At 59.9% G+C, this 20,523-nt stretch overlaps 2 protein-coding genes across 2 annotated transcripts; one reads left to right on the top strand and one right to left on the bottom strand.

Annotated features, from left to right (window-relative positions):
• Nucleotides 1–1,942: 1,942 nt before the first annotated feature.
• Nucleotides 1,943–7,519, top strand: ABHD12B (abhydrolase domain containing 12B). The gene is made up of 13 exons (XM_069018650.1): nucleotides 1,943–2,091; nucleotides 3,764–3,891; nucleotides 4,315–4,417; nucleotides 4,502–4,621; nucleotides 4,925–4,955; nucleotides 5,112–5,157; nucleotides 5,248–5,377; nucleotides 5,588–5,628; nucleotides 5,856–5,935; nucleotides 6,150–6,232; nucleotides 6,728–6,806; nucleotides 6,937–7,061; nucleotides 7,388–7,519. Exons 1-13 carry the CDS (start codon nucleotides 1,994–1,996, stop codon nucleotides 7,407–7,409), a joined length of 1,086 nt encoding a protein of 361 aa, XP_068874751.1. The 5' UTR covers nucleotides 1,943–1,993; the 3' UTR covers nucleotides 7,410–7,519.
• On the bottom strand, nucleotides 7,353–20,127 carry PYGL (glycogen phosphorylase L). Its single transcript, XM_069018649.1, has 20 exons — nucleotides 19,789–20,127; nucleotides 18,207–18,308; nucleotides 16,776–16,854; nucleotides 16,444–16,547; nucleotides 15,723–15,854; nucleotides 14,966–15,077; nucleotides 14,790–14,872; nucleotides 13,684–13,827; nucleotides 13,456–13,548; nucleotides 13,093–13,239; nucleotides 12,344–12,507; nucleotides 12,128–12,242; nucleotides 11,346–11,447; nucleotides 11,118–11,265; nucleotides 10,966–11,024; nucleotides 10,134–10,275; nucleotides 9,793–10,000; nucleotides 9,582–9,716; nucleotides 8,362–8,428; nucleotides 7,353–8,215 (listed from the first exon to the last, which is right to left on the bottom strand). Exons 1-20 carry the CDS (start codon nucleotides 20,029–20,031, stop codon nucleotides 8,027–8,029), a joined length of 2,568 nt encoding a protein of 855 aa, XP_068874750.1. The 5' UTR covers nucleotides 20,032–20,127; the 3' UTR covers nucleotides 7,353–8,026.
• Between the last annotated feature and the right edge of the window lie 396 nt (nucleotides 20,128–20,523).

Genomic DNA, 20,523 nt, shown 5'->3' with positions numbered 1-20,523 from the left:
GCTAAGCCGCAGTGGTATCGCTGCTCCTCGGCGGCGGCTCGCTGCTGCCATCCCACGTCCTGCTCCCACCGCACAATCGCATTCCCAGCACCGCCTCTCGGGCCTGATCCTGCCCGACTCCGTTGTAGGATTTTCCCTTCAGCCCAGGAAACCCTCGTGTTTGCTGTGCTGGCTCCTTATGGCAAGAAATATGTGGGTGGTTGCTCCATCCCAGTGAGCACGCTGCACTTCCCTGGCTCGGTGCCAGCCCTTTCCAGCCCTCAGGAACTCCAGACCCCTCTGGCACCTGCCCATTCCTGTGGGCATCAAAGTGGAGTTGCTGGGGATCGCCTCTCCCGTCACCTTCACAACTCACCGCCCCAGCTGCAGCACCAGCACCCACTGGGAATGGGGAAAAGCCGGGGGTGGAAGGGGAAAGCTCTTGCCCGCCAAACCAGGGGGGTCTGTTGGTCATTTCCCGTGTTCTCCTGCCCCTGTGGCACGGCAAGAGCAGCTCGGGGCTGGCTTGTGCCGCCTTATTGCAACAGCTGCTGATGGGGAACTCGCAACCGCCTGCCCACAGCCCCGGTCTGACCGGACCTGTTTGTCTTTGGATTTGCATTCAGGGCTGCTGAGGTAGGATTAGCTCAGATATTGAGAAGGAATTCTTCCCTGTGAGGGTGGAGAGGCCCTGAGGCTGCCCAGAGAAGCTGTGGCTGCCCCTGGATCCCTGGAAGTGTCCAAGGCCAGGTTGGATGGGGCTTGGAGCAGCCTGGAATAGTGGAAGGTGTCCCTGCCCATGGCAGGGGGTGGGATGGGATGGATTCAAGGCCCCTTCCAACCCAAACCACTGTGGGATTCCACGATTCCAACTCAGGAAAAGCAGCACAGGTCTTACTTTGGAGGGCAGATGGACAAAAGCAGCTCCAAATGCCAGCGCGGGTGGCTGCTCCTCTGGGAAAAGGTTTGCCCCCAGCCATCCCATAGTTGATTTATGGGGGTCCCTGCTGTGGGCCCCACTGACAGGTGAGGTGATGCAAGTGATGGCCCAGCTGTGGGTGCCTTCCAGCAGCCCATCCTCCTGCACCTGGCAGGCTTTCACAGGGAATTCCACTGAAATCGGGATATTCCTTTCCTGGTGGGAAGTTTCATCCTGAAAAGGTCCAGCTGGCTCATCCTGACAGAGCTGCAGGTGGGAGGCTCAGCGGACAGGAGAGGCAGCAGCAGGTTTCCACCCCTCTGGCCGAATCCTAGGGACACCACGTTTGATGTTAAACCTTTTATTAATTTTTATTTTTATTTTTTAACCTGGAAGCTTTCCCTGTGTGCTCCTTGCCTGGGGCAAGGCTGTTCTTCCTTGTGTGTCACCTTATTGCTGGCCCCATGCTCCCCCTGGCCTGTTTTGGGGGACAGGGACCTGCAGATTTTCTAAACAGATTTTCTGTCCCCTCTAAACCCACCCATCCTTGGGTCACAGGGGGCTGCAGATCTTCTGGAGTCCCTGGGGGATCGGGGGCTGCAGACTTTCTGGGGTCCCCCCTAAACTCTGCCCATCCCTGGGGACAGGAGGCCACAGATCTCCTGGGGGACACGGGACTGCCACCCTGTTGGGGTCCCTCTAGACCCGGCCAGCCCTGGGGCACAGGGGGACGCAGCCCTGCCAGAGACCCCTGGGACCCACCCAGCTCTGGGGGGCAGGGGCTGCAGCGCGGCCGGGCCCCCCCTGTCCCGTGGCGAGGGCGGTGACACCGCGGGTGGCCCTGGCCCCGCCCCCGAGGCGCGGGTGGGCGTGTCAGGGGCGTGGCCGAGAGGCGTGGCCCGGTGGCGAGCGATGGGCGGGCCGTGCATGGGCGTGGCCCCATGACATGGGCGTGGTCAGGTGAAGTGGGCGTGGTCAGGTGAAATGGGCGTGGCCCGTGACGTGAGCATGGCCCGTGACGTGGGCGTGGCCCCGTGACGTGGGCGTGGCCCCGTGACGTGGGCGTGGCCCCGTGGCGCTGTCGGGCGCAGAGCGATGCGGCGCCGCGGCGGGGACGGTGACAGCGGCCCCAGGAGCGACAGCGGCGACATTGGCCGGGCGGAGGGCAGGCCCGGCGCGGCCCGGCACGGGCGGTGAGTACCGGCCACCGTGGGGACCCCGCCGTGCTCCCCCGGACCCCGTGTTCCCGTCCCCCGCCGTGCTTCCCGGACCCCGTGTCCCCGTCCCCCGCCGTGCTCCCCCGGGCCGCGTGTCCCCGTCCCCCGCCGTGCTTCCCGGGCCGCGTGTCCCCGTGCCCGCCGCGCCCCGCTGTCCGTAGCTCTGTCCCTGTGCCGTGGCCGTGCTGCGCTGCTGGGGCCGTCACGCCGTGCTCCTGTGTCCCCACGCCGTGGCCTGCTCACCTTGCTGCGGCCCCCCCTGCCATGGCCGAGCCACCCTGTCACTGGCGTGACCCCATCCTGTGGCCACGTCCCCGTATCATGTTGCCATTACGGTGACTCCGTACTGTGGCCATGTCCCCATGTCACCCTGCCATGGCCACGGCCCTGTCCTGTGGCTGTGTCCCACCCCGATGCCGTGCTGTGGCTTGTCACCCTGCTGTCCCGTGTGGCCACCGTGCCAGCTGTCGGAGGTGCCCTCGGTGGGCCCGTGCCCCGGTCGGGACGGGGCAGTGCTCACCTGCAGCCGGTGTTGTGCAAGGGCCGTGTGAGCCGCACTCGGGCGCTGGGTGTAGACCAAGAGCAGCTCCTGGCAATTCCCTGCCGCTTCTCCAGGGCATTCCGGGCCCGTTCCACTCCACCGGTGTGCAGCGGGACTGCTCGCGCCAGCGTCCTGGGGGATAACTGGGATTTGTGGAGCTGCCCGTAACTCCAGCACGGCTCGTGCAACCCTGCACCGTCCCGGGAAGGGTGCCTGTTCCCTGGGTACCGGTGCCATCCTGCCCTGGCACCCGTTTTGCAATCCTTCCTTAGGGTCTTGCAGCATTCCCAGGGCAGGGGATGGACCGGGTGCTTTCTGCAGGAGAGACGCTGACCCTGTGCATGTGCTGGCAGGGACTGAGCGGTGCCTGGCTCCCATCACAAACCTCTGCCCTAAATCCCCCATGCCCACACTGGTTTCCCCATCACCATTAGCCCAGGGGGGATGCTGGTGCAGGGAAAGCTGCAGCTCTCGGCTTTCCTTTCCCCTCCTGGGGGCTGGGGCTGTGTCCCGCTGCTGCAGAGAGCAGCTGGATGTGTCCCCACAGCCCTTCGGAGCAGGACACTGTTGGAATTGGTACTGGTGGCACTGGGGGACATCACCCCCAGGCCCCTTTCCCACCTTCCTCCTTGTCCCTGGAGTGTTGCAGAAGCTCTTAATGCCAGGCTTGGGGACACGTCTGTGGCTGTGCCTCGCCAGCCAGGACTCGGGTGTTGTCACAGAGTATCGGTTGCTCCTCATTGCTGGTTTGAGTTGCAGCTCCCAGCCCTGGCACGTTCCCTGCCCTTCCTGCCTCCCGGCGTCCCGTGGGAAGCTGCTCTTCCTGTCCCCAGGCATCCCGTGCGAGGGTGTGGGGGACCAAATCAGGGCCTCTGTCACCTTGTGTCACAGTGGGGCTGCTCCGACACCTTGACTCCTTCCCCAAAAGCCAAACACAGCACTGGAGTGGGGATCCAGTTTCCATTCCCAGAGGGATTAGGACCAACCTCAGGCCCTTGTAGGAAAAAGCTGTATCCAACTGGGATTGGGAATGGGGAGCCTGCTCTCCTGCACCCCAGAACCCTTGGGATGGGGGTGGGGATGTGCTAACACATGCCTCCCTTGCAGGGCCCAGCATTCCTGGCTCCCAGGACTGCGCACGCTCCTCCTGGCCCCTCTCCTCACCTACATCTCCGTGCCCTTCCTCGTTCGCCTCTTCCCCAGCGTGCTCACCAAATTTGTCTACCTGAACTTCTGTGAGTATCCTGGGGCTGTCCCAGCCAGGAGAACCCCTGCAGGGATTCAGCTGGCTGCTGCAGCCCCCCCAAAACACAGCTGGGACCGTGCCTGGTGCCTGGGTGGCACCGGGACAGCGCTTTTCCGACTCCTGCTGTGCCGTGGGCTTGCAGAGGAGGCACAGAGGGATCTTTTCCCGTGTTTTGCAAGCTCTAATAACGTGGTGCTGCTCACCCTGTTTGCTGCCTGGAGTTACAACACGCCTGGGCACGCTCAGCATCAGCGGGGCTGGAAATTCGGGTGCGAGGAGGTGGCACAGGGCTGAGCTCGCCTGGCTCAGCATGGCCCTTGATCATTTCAAACAGATAACACGTTGATTTAGAAAGAATTGTATAAAAGCAGCTGGGTAGGAGGGTTCTGCATGATGATGATTTCTCCATCAGTGGCCTTCCCCTTCTTCGTGGACTTTCGGCGGCCGGAGCTGCTGGTGAGCAACACCATCAGCCTGCGCCTCACCACCGAGCCGGGCGTCACCGTCGGCATCTGGTGAGCAGGATATCCCCACAGCATTCCATGTGGGACAGCAGCGTCCTGGTGGAACCCCCCCGGGTAACCCCGCTGTCCCCCCAGGCACACGGTGCCGGGCAGCAGAGGGGCCGAGGCGCAGGGCAAGGACCAGCGCTGGTACGAGGAGGCTCTTGCTGATGCTCACCCCGTGATCATCTACCTGCACGGCAATGGGGGCACCAGGTGAGTGCCTGAGGTGCTGCTGCAGCAGGGCAGGACAGGTGCAGTGGCTGCTCTGAGGTGAGAAGCAGCAAACTTGATGCAGCAGCCAGCAGTGCTGTGGGGTTGGGGCTGCTGTGGTGGTTTCTGACCCCAGCAGTCAAGGAAAATCCCTAGAAAATAAAGGGGAAGGTCAAAACCCACCCAGCCCACAGCATCCAGCTCTTCCCTCCTGGGATAAGGTCACCCTGGTTCCTCACCTACATTGGTGCTGGAGTGAGGGTCCCTTGGGCTCTCCCCAAGCTCTAACCCCGTTTTCCCCATCAGGGCTGCGAGTCACCGCGTCCAGTTCCTGAAGGTAAGTGGTGCCCTGTGGGGACACTGGGATCTGCTGGGAGTAAGGCTCCTGCTGGCTCTGGGGGTCCCAGAAAGACCCTGTGCAGAGAGAACAGGCCGTTCTGGGGGTCCTGGGGTGCATCCCCTGCCAGGACATAACTTGGTGCTGCTCTGACAGACGATGGGGGCTGCTGACTTCCACATCCTGGCTCTCGACTACAGAGGTAAAGTTGTCCCTCTGCCTCTTACTGGGTGATCCCCCTGTTAGGATCTGTCCCCACCAGGGTCATGACACCAAGCCATGTCCCCCACAGGCTATGGGGACTCCAGTGGACACCCCACAGAGAGCGGTTTCACCACAGATGTCCTGGCACTCTATGACTGGGCAAAAGCACGGAGTGGGAACAGCAGCATCCTCTTCTGGGGACACTCCTTGGGGACAGGGTAGGTGCAGGAGGCAGGATGGTGGCACATCAGAGCCCGCCCTGTGACACTGCTGCCAGACTGGTGCCACCCGGGGATGGACCAAGGGCTTGGAGCAGCCGCTTGGTAGAGGCCCCTGCAGAGCCAAACGCAGCCAACAAGGGGGAATCTGAGGGAGCTGTGCATCCCCCCCTTTGCTGCTCCCCCTCACTGCCACCTCTCCTGTCACAGGATTGCCACCAACGCAGTGAGGAAGCTGCAGGAGGAGCGAGGTAAGGGCCAGCATGGAAGGGTTGTCCCCATGCAGTGTCACCCTGAGGCTCTGCACTGCCCTGGCCTGATTTTGGGGCTGCAGAGGAGATGAGGAGCCCTCCCTGTCCTCCTTACTGCGATGGGGACATCTTGGCCCCTCTGCTGCCTGGGAGGGAAGTGTGGCAGCAGCCTGGCAGGGGGGACAGCCCCCCCAGCCATGCCCACTCCCACCTCACTCTGCCCTCAGGGGTCCAGGTTGATGCCGTTGTCCTGGAGTCTCCCTACACCAACATCCGAGACGCGGCCGCCAACATCCCCCTCACCAAGGTGAGTCTGGGGGCTCTGCCTGGGGGCTCACCCAGCAGTGACAGGAGGGGGCTCGGCCTCTGGGGTCCCCAGTTGGTGACAAGCTCTGCCTGTGGGGTCCCCCAGCAGTGTCAGCCCCAGCTCCCTGGGGCAGTGGAACTCCCTGGGGCTTGGATTCCCCCCTCGCAGTGGAATCCAAGCCATGGTTTAGCACCCCAAACTCTCTCCCTGCCAGATCTACCGGCAGTTCCCGGGCTTTGAGTACCTCATCCTGGACTCCTTGGCTCGGGCAGGAATGTTCTTCCGCAGTGATGAGAAGTGAGTTCCTGGTGGGAAGGGGCACAGCCGTCCCCTGGGGCTGTGGGAATGATGCCAGAACCCCCTGGGTAGGAGAGGTGTCACTCACCCCATTGAAATCCCTGCACTCTTCTGTGTTTACCCACCTTACCCATACTTCAGGAGTGACTTTTATTTGCATAATGTCAGGTATCAGTTTGATTACTGAGCAAAGTCCACAAACCACCAGCCTTTTTTTGGGCACCTCCTGCTCCTGTTCCTTGTAGCACACACAGCCTGCCCAAATTCCATTTGAGTTGTGGGTGCTTTTGAAACCTGGTTACCCCATTATTGGGGGTTAAGGTGATTAGGGTGCTTGGTGCTGCCGTGCCAGGACAAGCAGCACGGGCATCACCCAGGTGGGCATGCCAGGGATGGCTCTGAGGGGTGCTGTGGGAATTTTAACAGGAACTGGGGAGGCTCCTGTGGGTCTGTTGGCTCTGGGGAGAGTCCTCAAGCTGTGCTTGCTGCCTGCAGCGTGAAGGTGCTGGGCTGCCCCCTCCTCATCCTGCACGCAGAAGATGACGGAGTCGTGCCTCCAAAGCTGGGACGTAAGGTGGGCACCTGCCACTCGGGCTTTGAGCCTGGCTTTGGGGGGCTGAAGTGGCCAGAGGGGATGGCCAGCCCCTAGAAGGGGTTTGGGGTCCCCTGCTCGTGCCAGTGACCGCGCTCCTGCCCCGTGGCAGCTCTATGAGACAGCACGCGAAGCCTACAAGGACAAGTCCAAGGTGAAGTTCATTACCTTTCCCGAGAAGCTGGGCTTGGGCCACGACTACATCTCCTTCCACCCAGAGCTGCCTGCCCTGGTGAAGTAAGTGCTGTTCCCCAGAAATGGGGGGGCACAGGATGAGCCTTGGCCTCCTCTCCTGCTGCAAGCACACAGCTGCCTGCTCCCTGCTCCTTCCCCTCCCCACGGTGTTTGCTGGCATCACTTTCTAAACTTCAGTCACTCCCCAATGCCCTGAGCCTGTCCTCGGGCTGGGTGGCTTGGGGAGGTGGCCCTGGGGACACCAGCTCCTGTTTGCCCTGCAGAGATACTCCAAGCCCAGCTGAGCCCTGCATGCAGGGATCACAAATCAGGCTCTGACACAGCACAAGAGGGTCAGTGAGTGTGAGATTTATTACATTTTGTTGCAGAGACTTCTTAAACGTGAAGTGATGCCAGTTACTGCCTGCACTGATCACATGCTCCCTCAAATCCCCTCCAGGACCCCCCCATGGCACTGAACTTACTGCTGTAAGTAATAAAAACTATTGAGAAACTTTTAAGTCACCCTCTGCCTCCAAGGATACTGCGGGTTCCTCGAGGGATGGAGACCCTGATGTGCTCTGGGTCACCAGAGCTGCAACCGGGAGCATCCCATGGGACATTCCTGGGGGTACACGGGCCTGGCACGGGTGCCTCAGGGCTGGCACCTCCCTCTCCTGCTTCAGCAGCACCCAGACAGCTGTGTCCAGCTGTGCTGCCCACCCCACCCCAGGCCAGCCCTCTTCCTGCGTGAGCATTGGTGCAAGCAAGCCCGGCCCTAATTTTAGGCTTCAGCAAGCAGCCCCCCTTCGGACTCCAAATGGCACTTTTTTATTTTTTAGCACCTAATGCAAAGCAACAGGGCGACGTGGTTTCGCTTTCCACACGACACTTAGGTTATAAAAACCCCTCCCCCTCTGCCCACCCCTACGGAAAGCCAGCAGCAGCAACACAGAGACTCAGACAGCGGAGAATTGTACAGCGCGCCTGCTCGCGGCCCCTGGCTCCGGCCGGCGCCGCTCCGGCCCCTACGCCGCGGTCCCGTTGGGGGTCTTGTCCTGCCCCGCGTCCCGGGGCTCGTTGGGCGGGGGGATCTTCAGGTCCGAGGGCTCCACGTGCCAGATGTCCCGGGCGTACTCCTTGATGGTGCGGTCGCTGGAGAACTTGCCGGCCGCCGCGATGTTCCTGATGACCATCTTGGTCCAGGCCTTGGAGTTCTGCAAGGAGAGGGGTGGGATGGGGTGGGCGGCTCTCTCTCAGCCAGGGATCCCCTGCAGCAGCACGGGACCCCATCTCTGGGCACGTCCCTTCTCCAGGATGGGATGCTGCGTCTGCCCTGCCCTGTCCCCGGGCTGGCACTCACCAGGTACAGCTCGCTGACCTTCTCCTGGCACTTGACATAAGCCTCGTAGTCTGCAAAGACTTTAAACCTGCGAAGTAGGAAAGAGTCAGGAGCAGGAGAAAGGGGAAGGTGGGAGCAGGGTGGGCTGGCCTGATCCAGGGCGTTGTTACACGCAGGGGTTAAACTCAAGGTTCCTTTACTCTGTTTTGGTGCAAAGAAGAAACCCCCACCAGATATTCTCAAGAGGTGAAAAAAAAAATCACACAAAAGTTTACCGGCAAAAATAGAAAAAAATTAAGGAAACTTTGGCAAAAGGAGCAAATACAACACCGAATTAAATGTAAAACCACTTATCATAGCATTACTTAGCACGAATTTAGTATTAAGAATTTACTTAGAATTTATTTAGCATTTGCTTAGCCCGTTTAACCGAGAAACCTTTAAAACCCTAAGATATTATGTTTCCCAAAAAGCTCCATGAAAAAAGGATTAAGAGGAGAGAGAACGATAGAAAAAGGTACAGAAAAACACATTTACAGCTACCAGCTCCTGGGTTCCAGCGTGGATAAGCTGAAAACGCCAAAAAACCCCTCACAGCCCACAATGGCCGCACCCCCTCAGCCCCTTTTATACCCGTGGCCTGCGTGGGCCCGCCCCCTAGGCAGGACTTCTGGTTACTCGACCAATCAGATGTTGCTTGATGCTGCCCCGTGTGATTGATTGGCAATCTGACCAATCAGAGGCTCGGTTAGCACAATCCCCCCGCTCCAAGGTGCCATGATTGACAGCTCTACCAGGCTGAGGGGTCTGGGCACTGCCTCAGCAGAAAGCCAGGCCTGACCCCAACCACACGCACACTCAGGCGTCCTAAGCACCCCAAAACCGGCTCGACCATCGATCTAATCCAGTCTCTGACAGGTGTCCTCCAACACAAAGTCTCCAGCCAAATTTCCCTTCCCTATGTCTTGTTGGTAGAGAACCCTGGATGCCCTGGGAGGGCACACAGGGAAGGCATTTCTCCAATGCCAATGCTCGTGGCTGACCAATGCTCTGGCCAGGAAAGCCCTTGAGATGCCTAAAATCATCTGGAAGGGCTGCGTACCCAAAGGCAATAACGTGACAAGGGCCATCCATGGAGAGTCCATGCCTTGGGGAGCATCACCCATGTGCAATGTGGTCCCACCCCGATGTAGCCATGGGAGACACCCAGCCCCGGGGATGGATGGCACCCCGGACCTCACCTGTCGTGGTGGAAGAGCATGTTGACCACATCGTTGAAGAGGTTGGGATCTTTTGGGGAGAAGAAGCCACTTTTAATCTGGTCAACAGCCTGTTTGAGCTCGGGGAGCCGGTCGTAGTAGAGCTGGGCATTGTACCTGGAGGGAAAGGGGTATGAGGCGGTGCTGCCCCAGGTACCTGTGGTGGCAGCCCTGTGGCATCCCCAGCCCTCACCCTTTCCTGTCCAGCTCCGTGACATCCTCCACCCTCATGCCAAAGATGAACAGGTTTTCCTCTCCAGCCTCCTCGGCCATCTCCACGTTGGCTCCATCCATGGTGCCGATGGTCAGAGCCCCATTCAGCATGAACTTCATGTTGCCCGTCCCTGAGGCCTCGGTGCCTGCCGTGGAGATCTGCTCCGACAGGTCGGTCGCAGGGATCACTGCCAACAAAACACACGGACACGAGGGGCTTGTGGTGACCAGCTTTGGGTTTGTTTCCCGCTGAAGGACCATGGTGAACAGTCATGGGGTAGAGGGACGTCACCTCCCCACAGCGTGTCCCACCCAGGGTACCTTTCTCTGCCAGGGACACCCTGTAGTTCTCCAGGAAGATGACCTTCAGCTTGCTGCCCACCATGGGGTCGTTGTTCACCACCTGAGCCACGGCGTTAATGAGCTTGATGATCATTTTAGCCATGTGGTATCCTGGAGCAGCCTGGGGGAAAAGCCAAAGGTAAGCCAGGAGGGCTGGTGCCAGGGGCAGGTGAGGCACACCCAGCTCCCACATGTCCAGGGAACAACCTGCTCATCTCTGCTCCCATCACCTAATCCAACACGTGTTACCCCACAACGTTTTTGGGGGCTTCCATGACCACAGACAGCAGATGGTTGTCCAAACCTCACCCAAACTCAGTGCTGTGCTCGAGCTGAAGCCAATCAGTGATACTCCAGCGCTCTCTGGTGAACTTCATGGACACAGAATCATGGAATCATGGAATTGTTTAAGTCAGAAAAGCCCTCTGAGATCATCGAATCCAACTGTTCCCCCCACACTGCCAAGGCCACCACTGACCCACGTCCCCAAGTGCCACATCCACACGGCTTTTAAGTTCCTCCAGGGATGAGGAATCCACTATTGCCCTGAGAAGGCTGTTCCAATGCCTGACCATCCTTTTGCTGAAGAAATTTTTCTTAACATCCCATCTAAACCTCTCTTGGCACAGCTTGAGACCATTTCCTCTGTCATGTTCCTTGTTCCCTGGGAGAAGAGACTGACCCCCACCAGCTGCACTCTCCTGTCAGGGAGTAGTAGCAACGTGGCCCCATGAGACATCTGCCCCCACAACCCCCCAGGGTGCTTCCAAGGACTTTTTCCAAAATGTCTAAAACTCCTGACCCAACTTACCTTGCCTCCAATGATCACTGTCCTCGGCACAAAGAGCTTTGCAGGATCCCTCCTGATTCCTGGAGAGAACAGCAGTGTTACTGCGGGATGGGGGGCACAGGGGTGCTGGTGCAGCCCTGGGACAGCTGTGCCCTCGGGGCGTGGTGGCTTACGGTTGTACATGGTGATGATGTGCAGGCAGTTCATCAGCTGCCGCTTGTACTCGTGGATCCTCTTCACGTGCACGTCGAACATGGAGGAAGGGTTGATCTTCACCTTGTACTCCTTCTCCAGGTACAGCGCGAACTTCACCTTGTTCTCCTGGGCCAGGGCAGGGACCACGTCAGCCCCCAGAGAACATCAGCCCCTGCTCTCTGCTCCCCCTGCCCGCATCCCCTCACCTGCTTCACTTTGGCCACCTCTCGGATGAAGAGGTCGTCGTCCACGAACTCGTGCAGCTTGGTCAGCTGGCTCAGGTCCCGCACGTAGTCCTCCCCGATTTTCTGCAACAGGAGCAAGGGCACGTGCTGATGGTGGGATGGTTTGGGATGAAAGATCTTGAACATCGTCCAGTTCCACCCCCTGCCATGGGCAGGGACACCTCCCACTATCCCAGGCTGCTCCAAGCCCTGTCCAACCTGGATCCCACTTCCAGGGATCCAGGGGCAGCCACAACTTCTCTGGGCACCCTGTGCCAGGGCCTCCCCACCCTCACAGGAAAGAATTTCTTCTCAATATCCCATCTAACCCTGCCCTCTATCAGTTTACATCCATTCCTCCTTCTCCTGTCCCTCCAGCCCTTGTCCCCAGTCCCTCTCCAGCTCTCCTGGAGCCCCTTTAGGCCCTGCAAGGGGCTCTGAGGTCTCCCTGGAGCCTTCTCTTCTCCAGGCTGAACACTCCCAGCCTGGCTCCAGAGCTGAGGGACTCCAGCCCTTGGAGCATCTCCACGGCCTCCTCTCGACTCGCTCCAGCAGCTCCACGTCCTTCTGCTGTTGGAGACTCCAGAGCCGAAGGCAGCTCTGCAGGTGAGGTCTCACCTGAGCGGAGCAGAGGAGCAGAATCCCCTCCCTTTACCCTCAACGCCTCAACCATCCAGAAGACGTAAATGGCTGAGGTTCTCACGGCACCCTGGGCTCAGCAGGGAAGGGTCAGCGGGCGCAGCGCCTTCCCCCCACGCCGGTACCTCCGCGATGAGCTCCGCCAGCCCCGGGTTGCAGAGCAGGAGCCAGCGCCGCGGGGTGATGCCGTTGGTCTTGTTCTGGAACTTCTCCGGCTCCAGCGCCGCAAAATCCTCGAAGCTGCGAGGGCGAGGATGGCACAGCTCCAGCCTCGCCCACCTGGCACCACCACCCCTTCCATGGTGAGGGTGACCCACCGCCACCTCCCTCCCCTCACTCACACTTGCGTCTTGACGATCTCGGAGTGGATCTTGGCCACGCCGTTGACGGCGTGGGAGCCCACGATGCAGAGATGGGCCATGTTGATCCTCTTGATGCCCCCCTCCTCGATCAGGGACATCCTCCGCAGCCGGTCCACGTCGTTAGGGAACAGGGACGCGATGTGCTGCCGGTGGAGCCGGAGAGGTGGTGAGAGGTGGTGGCACTGAGGGATGTCCCACCCCATGGCTTACGAGGAGGGGCCATGGCAGTGTCCCCAGTGCATTTGACACCAGCCAGAGCAGTGGCTTTTACTCTGCTGTGACAGTGCAAACCCCCTCCAAAGGGTAACCTTTCCCAGCACAGATGTCCCTGGACAGAAGGACCCCCCCAAGTCCCCACCAAGAGGGGTTTGGGGACACACACTGGCCAGTGAGGCAATTTTGGCAAAAGCCTCGTACTGCCAGACCAGGAGGTCAAACCACCATCTCCTCTGCACTCCCAACATCATCTTTCCTAGGATGAATTTAGCATTTAGGAAGCAAAGAAATGCCAGCTCTCAAGTCCCTGATGCAACAGGTGAGGCCTCTCGGTGGTCACTAACTGCAGCATGGCAATGTGCTGGTGGGAAAGGGCTTTCCTACATGTCAGCTGCCCAAAATAGCAGCTGGAATCCCCCAGCCACACACCCAACATCATCAGTTTGTGCATGCCCCTTGTCCTGACAGCACATCCCCGTCCCCCTGTCCGGGGCACGCTCCCAGACACTCACATCCAGGTGTCTCTGGTTGATCTCGTAGATGATCTGCAGGTGCCTGGGGAGCAGCTTCTCCACCAGGTCCACGGGCCAGCGCTCCAGGGCCTCGGGAAGCACCGTGTGGTTGGTGTAGGCGAAGGTCCTTTTGGTGATGTCCCAGGCCTGGCAGGGAAGAGCCAGTGCTCAGTAGCACCTCAGGTGCCAGAACCCACCCATGGTCCTCCCACCACACCCAGCCAGCTCCTCCCAGTCCCCACCAGTTAAACCCAGCCTGACTGCTCCACATCATTCCCAGCAGCCACAAAAATTGGCTCCTCCACCGTGGGCACGTGGGTGCAAGTGGAGGAGACCTCCAGGGGGCAGGTGGGGTGTCCCTACCTTATCCCACGGCAGCTTCTCGATGTCCACGAAAATCCTCATCAGCTCAGGGATGGCCATGGCGGGGTGTGTGTCGTTCAGCTGGATGGCAACCTGGGGGAGCAGGGTGGCACGTGGGGACACAGGGGGGACACTGGGAACCCTATGGAGGGTCTGCAACCCTCTGCAGCATCTGGGAGGTGTTGAAACAAGCTCCAAGGCACAGGTCAGAGCAGTCCTGGCTCGTACCTGGTCGGGGAAGGAATCGAACACGGTCCGGACGCTGTCTGTGCTCCCGAATTTGGATGCTTTGAAGCGGCGGATGATGTCCTGGAGGGTGGCAGCCACGACAAAGTACTCCTGCTTCAGCCTCAGCTCCTTCCCTTCGAAGAACTGCGGGCAGAGGAGCAGGGAACTGCAGGATTCCCGCAGGATTCACTGCACTTGCTGGGGGAAGGTGATCCCAGGGTGTGATCCCTCTGTGCTTCCCCCAGCATCAGCTGTAAACCCCAACTCTTCCTGCTTCCCAGATTCCAGCACAGGGGTTTGGGAAGTGCTGGTACGAACAGGTTAAATCCCAGCTGAGCATTGTCAAAACCTGTTCTCCGTGGTTTGAGCTTTTTGGCTGCAAGGAAAGGTACCAGGACAATGGGAAGGGAAGCCATAGGAGCTGTAACACCCAGGAGCTATTTCCAAGACAAGGATTTAACCACCGTTTGTGCAGCACAAAACATCAACCTGCTGGTCTACAAAGGAAGAGGTGCAGAAGACAACCTCACCACTGGAGCTGCAGTGTCCCCAGCTCTCCTCACCAGCTGGGAAGGCTGGAGGAGGATTAAATGGGAAAAACACCATCAGGACCTGCCCCAAACAGGCTGCAGAGCAAGGAGAGCTTCCCATTTATTTTTTTGTCCTGCTCCACAGCTTGGTTTGTGGCTAGGGAAGGGTTGTGCATCCCACTACATCTCTGTGCCAGCTTGGCAAGAACTCCCAGAGCAAGAGGGTTGGGGTGCAAAGTGCAATTTGAGGCACAACCTCTGGTCCCAGGGTTGCAAAGGGCAACCAGGGTAACACCAGCAGCATTCAGCAGTTTGCCTTCATGCTGTATTTTCAGACTCAAGGAACATTTCTGCAGCAGGACCTGCTCATCCCCACTCGCTCTGGGCAAAGCTCAGGGGAACAGACTCATCCTGGTAAGAAGCAGCAACCCTCATCCAAGCACTGCAGGCAGCTTGAAACACAACTAAAACCATCTCTGCAGCATCCTGGAGGGAGGGGCTGCTCCCCATCCCCCTCCATCTGGGCACTCTTTATCCCTCCCTAAAACAGGGACTCCCTAAAACTTTGTGACTCACGTTGTCGTTGGGGTAGAGCACCCGGGAGATGTTCTCCGCCAGGTTCCTGTCCAGCACAGCCTGGATGTAGTCCCCAACGTTGACTGGGGAGGAGCAGAGGGATAAGGAGGGATAAGGAGGGATAAGGAGGCCGTGGGGCCCCCTCACCTCTCCCCACCCCGCCAGCTCCCACTTACAGTCGCGCAGGTTGAAGTCGTTGGGAGCGCGGGCCGACCACAGGCGCATGGTGTTGACGGTGTTGTTCATGTACCCGGGCACGGGGGTGTCGTAGGGCAGCGCCAGCACCACCTGTGACATCCCCAGGGCAGCTGGAATTGGGCTGGGATTCCCCCCTGCCCCCCCTGGAGCCCTCCCATCCCACAGAGCCTCCTGCTCAGGGCTGAGCTCAGGGTGGTGTCCACCTTCGCGGGATTGCACGGATGGGGATGTGCTTGGTACCCCTGCACGGGGACACCCCTCTGGCTCTGCCTGCTGGCTGGCATTTACCAGAAGCACTCAAGGCATGGAGAGGGGCTTGTAAAGGTCAGGAGCAGCTTAATTTAGGGCTGCACATGGCAAACAGACCTGCTGGAGCTGCCTCTGGTATTTCATAGAATCCCAGAATGGTTTGGGTTGGGAGAGACCTTAAAGTCCATCCAGTTCAAACCCCCCTGCCATGGGCAGGGACACCTTCCACTAGACCAGATTCCTCCAACCTGGCCGTGGACACTTCCACAGATGGAGAGTTTGGCTGCAGATGTGGAGCAGCCAAACCCATCCCCATCCCTATTTCCATCTCCTCCCCAGCTTGCCCCACCACTGCCTTTTCCATCCCAGCCCAGCCTTCCTGGCAGGGATTCTGCAGGACTCATTCCCAGGGTGCAGCCAGCCAGGGAGAGCTCCCCAAATGTCGGGACAAGCCATGAAAGGGATGTTCCTGTCCCCAGCCCTTACCTGGGTGTCGATCCACTTGGCACCAGAGGCAGAGTGCTCCACCCGGCCGTAGAAGTGCACGGGCAGCATGTACTCAGGACGGGCCTTCTCCCAGGGATTGCCGTGCCGGAGCCAGTCATCGGCTTCTTCCACCTGCCAGAGGGACCCGGAGCAGTGACAGGGTCCCCCAGCCCCGGGGATCTCCCCACCTGGAGAATGGCTGGGGCAGGACGGCTGGGAAAGGCTCCAGCTGTGCATGGCAAAGGGGAGGATGCTCGGAGTCTGTCCGCCCTAAACCTGGATTTTGGCACTGCAGGGTGAGCCTGGAGGCACCACCCTGAACTCTGGGTGCCTTCCATGGGGATGGGGACAAAGCCAAGGTTTCTCTCAGTGCACTGCTAATGTTCCATTTCCAAACCAGCCTCTTCCACCCCTGCTCCACGAGGAGCAGAGACACAACTGCTCCATCCTCACCCGCTCCAGGCAGCCACAGAGCAGCCCTCGGGGTGGCCCTGGGTAGGATGTGCTGTGGATGGGGATGAGGGATGGATGCTTTGAGCTTGCACTGGTTTAAGAAGTTAAATTTGTTCAAGAAAATATCTGCTAAATTTTAAATATCACAGCAGCAGCAGTCTCCAAGCTGAGGGGAAGTGTCTGTACCCCCCAGTCTGAGGGGGAGGAGGTGAACCAGGGGCTCTGACTGTGCCAGGGGACAGGGAGGGCCACACATCTCCATCCATACCTGCCACCCATCCCGGATCTTCTGGTTGAAGATGCCGTACTCGTAGCGGATGCCGTAGCCGTAGGCTGCCAGCCCCAGCGTGGCCATGGAGTCCAGGAAGCAGGCTGCCCAGGAGAGAGGAGAGCAGTGAGCTGGGCCCCCCTTGGATCCCTGGCAGATGGATTCTTCTCCCTGGGACAGCCACAGGCCCCACAGGGACAGGAGCCGGGGCCAGCAGCCACCCAGCACCTTGCTCTGTGCTGGAAAGGCTGGACCAATAATCCCCCAGGATTAGGTACTTCCCACAGTGGATGCAAAACCCTCAGGGATGTGCCAAGGAGGGGCTCACTCACCTGCCAGCCTGCCCAGACCACCGTTGCCCAGCCCAGCATCCTCCTCGATTTCCTCCAGCTCTTCCATGTCCAGCCCGAGCTACAGATGAGAAGAAGGAGAGGGGCTGGAGACTCTCAGGGTGCCCAGCCCTGCAGAGGGGAGGCATTGCTGGCACACACTCCCTTGCAGGTGGGCTCCAGGAGGGCTGAGAAGGCACCCAATTCCACAAGACCCATCCCTGTGGGTGGGACACTGTGATTTGAACCCAAAGCAGCTGCTCTCTCTCCCCCTCAGCTGTGTATCCGTGCCATGGCAGGGGTCATCTGCCGTGTTTAAAGTCACTCCACCAGGCTTTACAAGGGACATTCACATCCTTGACCTCGCCATGGGCAAGATCTGGGGGTGGGGAGCACCCAGCTATAACCAGAATGCTGCTTTTGGGGTCCCAGACACTTCCAAGGGCTCTGAGGGCTTATTCCCAGGCCTGCTCCCTCTCTCCATGGCTGCAGTCCTGCAGGGGCAGGCACCAGGTTCCTGTTCCCCCAGCACCCCCTATCCCTTGAGGCAGCCACCTGGGTGGAATATTCCTGCACCTCCAGCACCCCCATTCCCTGGGGAAGGCACCTGGGTGCCGTCTTCCTGTTTCCCCAGCATCCCAATCCCCTGGGGATGGCACCTGGGTGCCGTGTTCCTGCTCCCCCAGCACCCCCATCCCTTGGGGATGCGATCCAAGTGCTGTGTTCCGGCTCCCTCAGCACCTCCATCCTCAGGAACAGGCACCCAGTGCCCTTCCTCCCAAGTCCAGGCATCACCCTTTAGGGTGAGAAGCATCTACACCCCTTTTCCAGGGAAATTTAAATTTTCCAGCCTGGGGTGCTGTAGGAGGAAGTGGTTTTGCCTATGCAAAACTCCTCAGGGAGCTCAGCTGGAAACCTTTGGTCCATTGCCCAGCCCTGACGTCCCCTGGTCACAAGTGGGGATAAAAAATTTAAAACCCCCTAAAAATAAGTTCCTCTCCTTTGAAGTGTTTGAACAAAAGCTGTTCCTCCTCTTGTGCAACCACTTTGGCCACCTCTGATGACACAAGAGGTGACAGGGTGGGGACAAAGGGAGCCACCCAAAACCCTTTGATAACCCCGGTGCCACCTGGTGCCAGCACCCAGCTGGGCTTAATTCGAGGTTTTATTCCTCCCTGCCACTGACATGGACAGCCTCATCCACAGAACCACCAGTTTTCCTTCCAGGACATGGGATCCCTCTGCATTCCCCAGAACGCAGCTCCCAGGCTGGGCAGCTCCTGGCCTTTCAAGGGCAGGCTTTGGAGCAGCCTTTATTCCCTAAGTGGCTCAGGGAGCGGTTTGTAGCCAGTGTGGTAAAACACGGACATTCCCAAGAGCTGGAGAGCACGGAGCCCTCCCAGTCCATGTCCTCACCCCTCGTGGGATGCTCACCTGGTAGACGGCCTCGTCACAGGCGTTCTGCAGCCCCAGGTTAATCATCGTGTTCTGCAGCGTCCGCCCCATGTAGAATTCCAGGGAGAGGTAGTAAATCCTCTGGAAGAGAAAACCACCCCATGGTCACCTTTCCCGGGGCTGGAGGAGGCTCCCCTGGACTCCAGAAGCTGCTATTGGGTGATATCTCAAAAACAAACAGGAAAAACCCCAGCTCTCAACAGAGCAGGGTGGTTTGCACCAGGAATTTCAGGGTTGTGGCTCCTGGGTGGCCCTGCAGCCCCTGCCCTGCTCTCCTGCTCTTTCCCAAACTGGGAAGAGGCTGTTTTATTTGGACAAGCCCCGCTGCCCTGTCCCAGAGCGGGGACAGCTCCAGGATGGTCAGCCCGCGCACGCCAGAGGCGGCACAAAGTTAAACTTTAAAGAGGAGCCGTTTCCTCACGTCACTCCGGGCTGCAAAGCCACCGGAAAACCGAGCGAGCTGCCGGGGCCAGGCGGTGGCTGCGGGGACATGGGGCTTCCTCTGGTGTCCCCTTGGAGCAGGGGACACTGCCGCTGACACCGCGGGCGCAGGATGCGGCCGGTCCGGCCTTGTGTAAGCCGTGCGCCGGCGTCAGCACCGGCAGGTTTTAAGGAAGGATTTAGGCTGGGGGAAGTCGCTGACTCGACACGTTTCCCCAGGACCTGCGCGGGGTCGGGCCGGGAGTGGAGGTGGGATAGAATCCTGGAGTCCTAAAATTTTTTTGATTAGGAGGGACCACAAAGATCGTGTCGTTCCAACGCTCCTGGCCACGGGCAGGATGTGCTGTGCAGGATCCGCTGGGATTCCTGGTTTGACTCCAGCAGAGCTGGGAGCAGCGACTTCAGGCAGACAGCACCCAGCACGCCTCGGACGGGAGAGTCCCGGCTCCAAAGCCTGGAAGAAGCTCCTTTTTCTCACCCCTACACAACACGGGGGAGTGCTGAGCTATCGCGGCTGGCACGGTCCCAGCGAGGTGCTGGCAGGGAGGAAATTGATGCCGACAGGGACATCCAGGTGTCAGGAGAGGGATTAAGGCTTAATCCCCCCGCGGCAGAGCCCGGAGCGAGCCAGCGGGACGAGCAGCAGCACAGCAACTCCTGCACAAACCGGATCTCTCACGCTTGGGATCACTTGTGTTAAACAAGACCTGTTTGTGGTTGGCTTCGGGTGCCTTTAAGCCTTTCCAATAATTTCCCCGGGAAGGCTTTGGAGTTGGTTTTGGTAGACAGCACCCACGCCGGCGCCGCGGGACAACAAACGGCGTTCCCATGCCCTGCACCCCGCTCCCGGCCAAGCCGCGCTCTGTTTGTTTTGCAAAGCAAAGGACAGTGGCCTCGTTTGGTAAAGTCCAGTCCCTCCTCTTCGGAAAAGTTACCGGAACAGCCCTAAATCCACGAAAAACCGAGCCCCGCCAATCCCGCTATTCCAGCGCGGAGGGAGGGTTCACATCCCCGGGGTTCCCATGGATCCCACCCCAGCCACAACCCAGGACCCACCGTGGGGGGTTCCCGGCACCCCGCCCTGCACGGAGGGGCTCCCCCCATGTCCCACCGCTCCCACCTTGGGATCCTTCTCGTAGTAGTACTGCTGGGTGCGGATCCAGCGCCCCACCAGGTGGTCCCGCACGGTGTGGGCCAGGGCGAAGTAGTAATCGCGTGGGGTGGCCACATTGCGGTCCTTGACCAGGGTGAAGTGCAGGTGCCGGTTGAAGCCCCGCTTCAGCTCGGCCACGCTCTCGGCGCCCACGATCCCGCGGATGCTGATCTGCTTCCGCCGCTCCTGGTCCGACAGCGGCCGCGACATCGCGGCGGGGCTGCGGGGACACGGGGAGGGGGGACACGGACACACGGGCTGGGCTCCGGCGCCTCGTTCCGCCTCCGCCCCGCGCTGGCACCGCCCCGGGAGGGGACGGGATGGGGACGGGGATGGGGACGGGCCCCGCAAAGGGCCGCCCACGCGTGGGGCGGGAGCGGCGGCCGCCACCGGGGGAGCAAAGGGGGGAACCCCGGGGTCGGACGGAGTGGGATGCAAAGGGGGGAATCCCCGGGATGCACGGAGGGGGATGCAAAGGGAGGATTCCAGGAACGTGGCCGGGGGGGGGGGGGGGTCTCAGAGGGGTGTGCAAAGGGGGAACCCCGACAGTCACAGAGGAGTGTGCGAAGGGAGGGGGGGCCCGGGTATGGGCAGAGGGGTGTGCAAAAGAAAGGAAGGACCTCCAGGGGCACAGAGGGTCTGCAAAGGGAAGGATCCTGGGGGTCTCAGAGGGATGCGCAAAGGGGGGGACCCCAGGCAGGT

Source organism: Aphelocoma coerulescens, chromosome 5, assembly GCF_041296385.1.
Source record: "Aphelocoma coerulescens isolate FSJ_1873_10779 chromosome 5, UR_Acoe_1.0, whole genome shotgun sequence".
In the NCBI taxonomy this organism is placed as follows: domain Eukaryota; kingdom Metazoa; phylum Chordata; class Aves; order Passeriformes; family Corvidae; genus Aphelocoma; species Aphelocoma coerulescens.
This window is presented reverse-complemented; position numbering and strand designations above follow the sequence as displayed.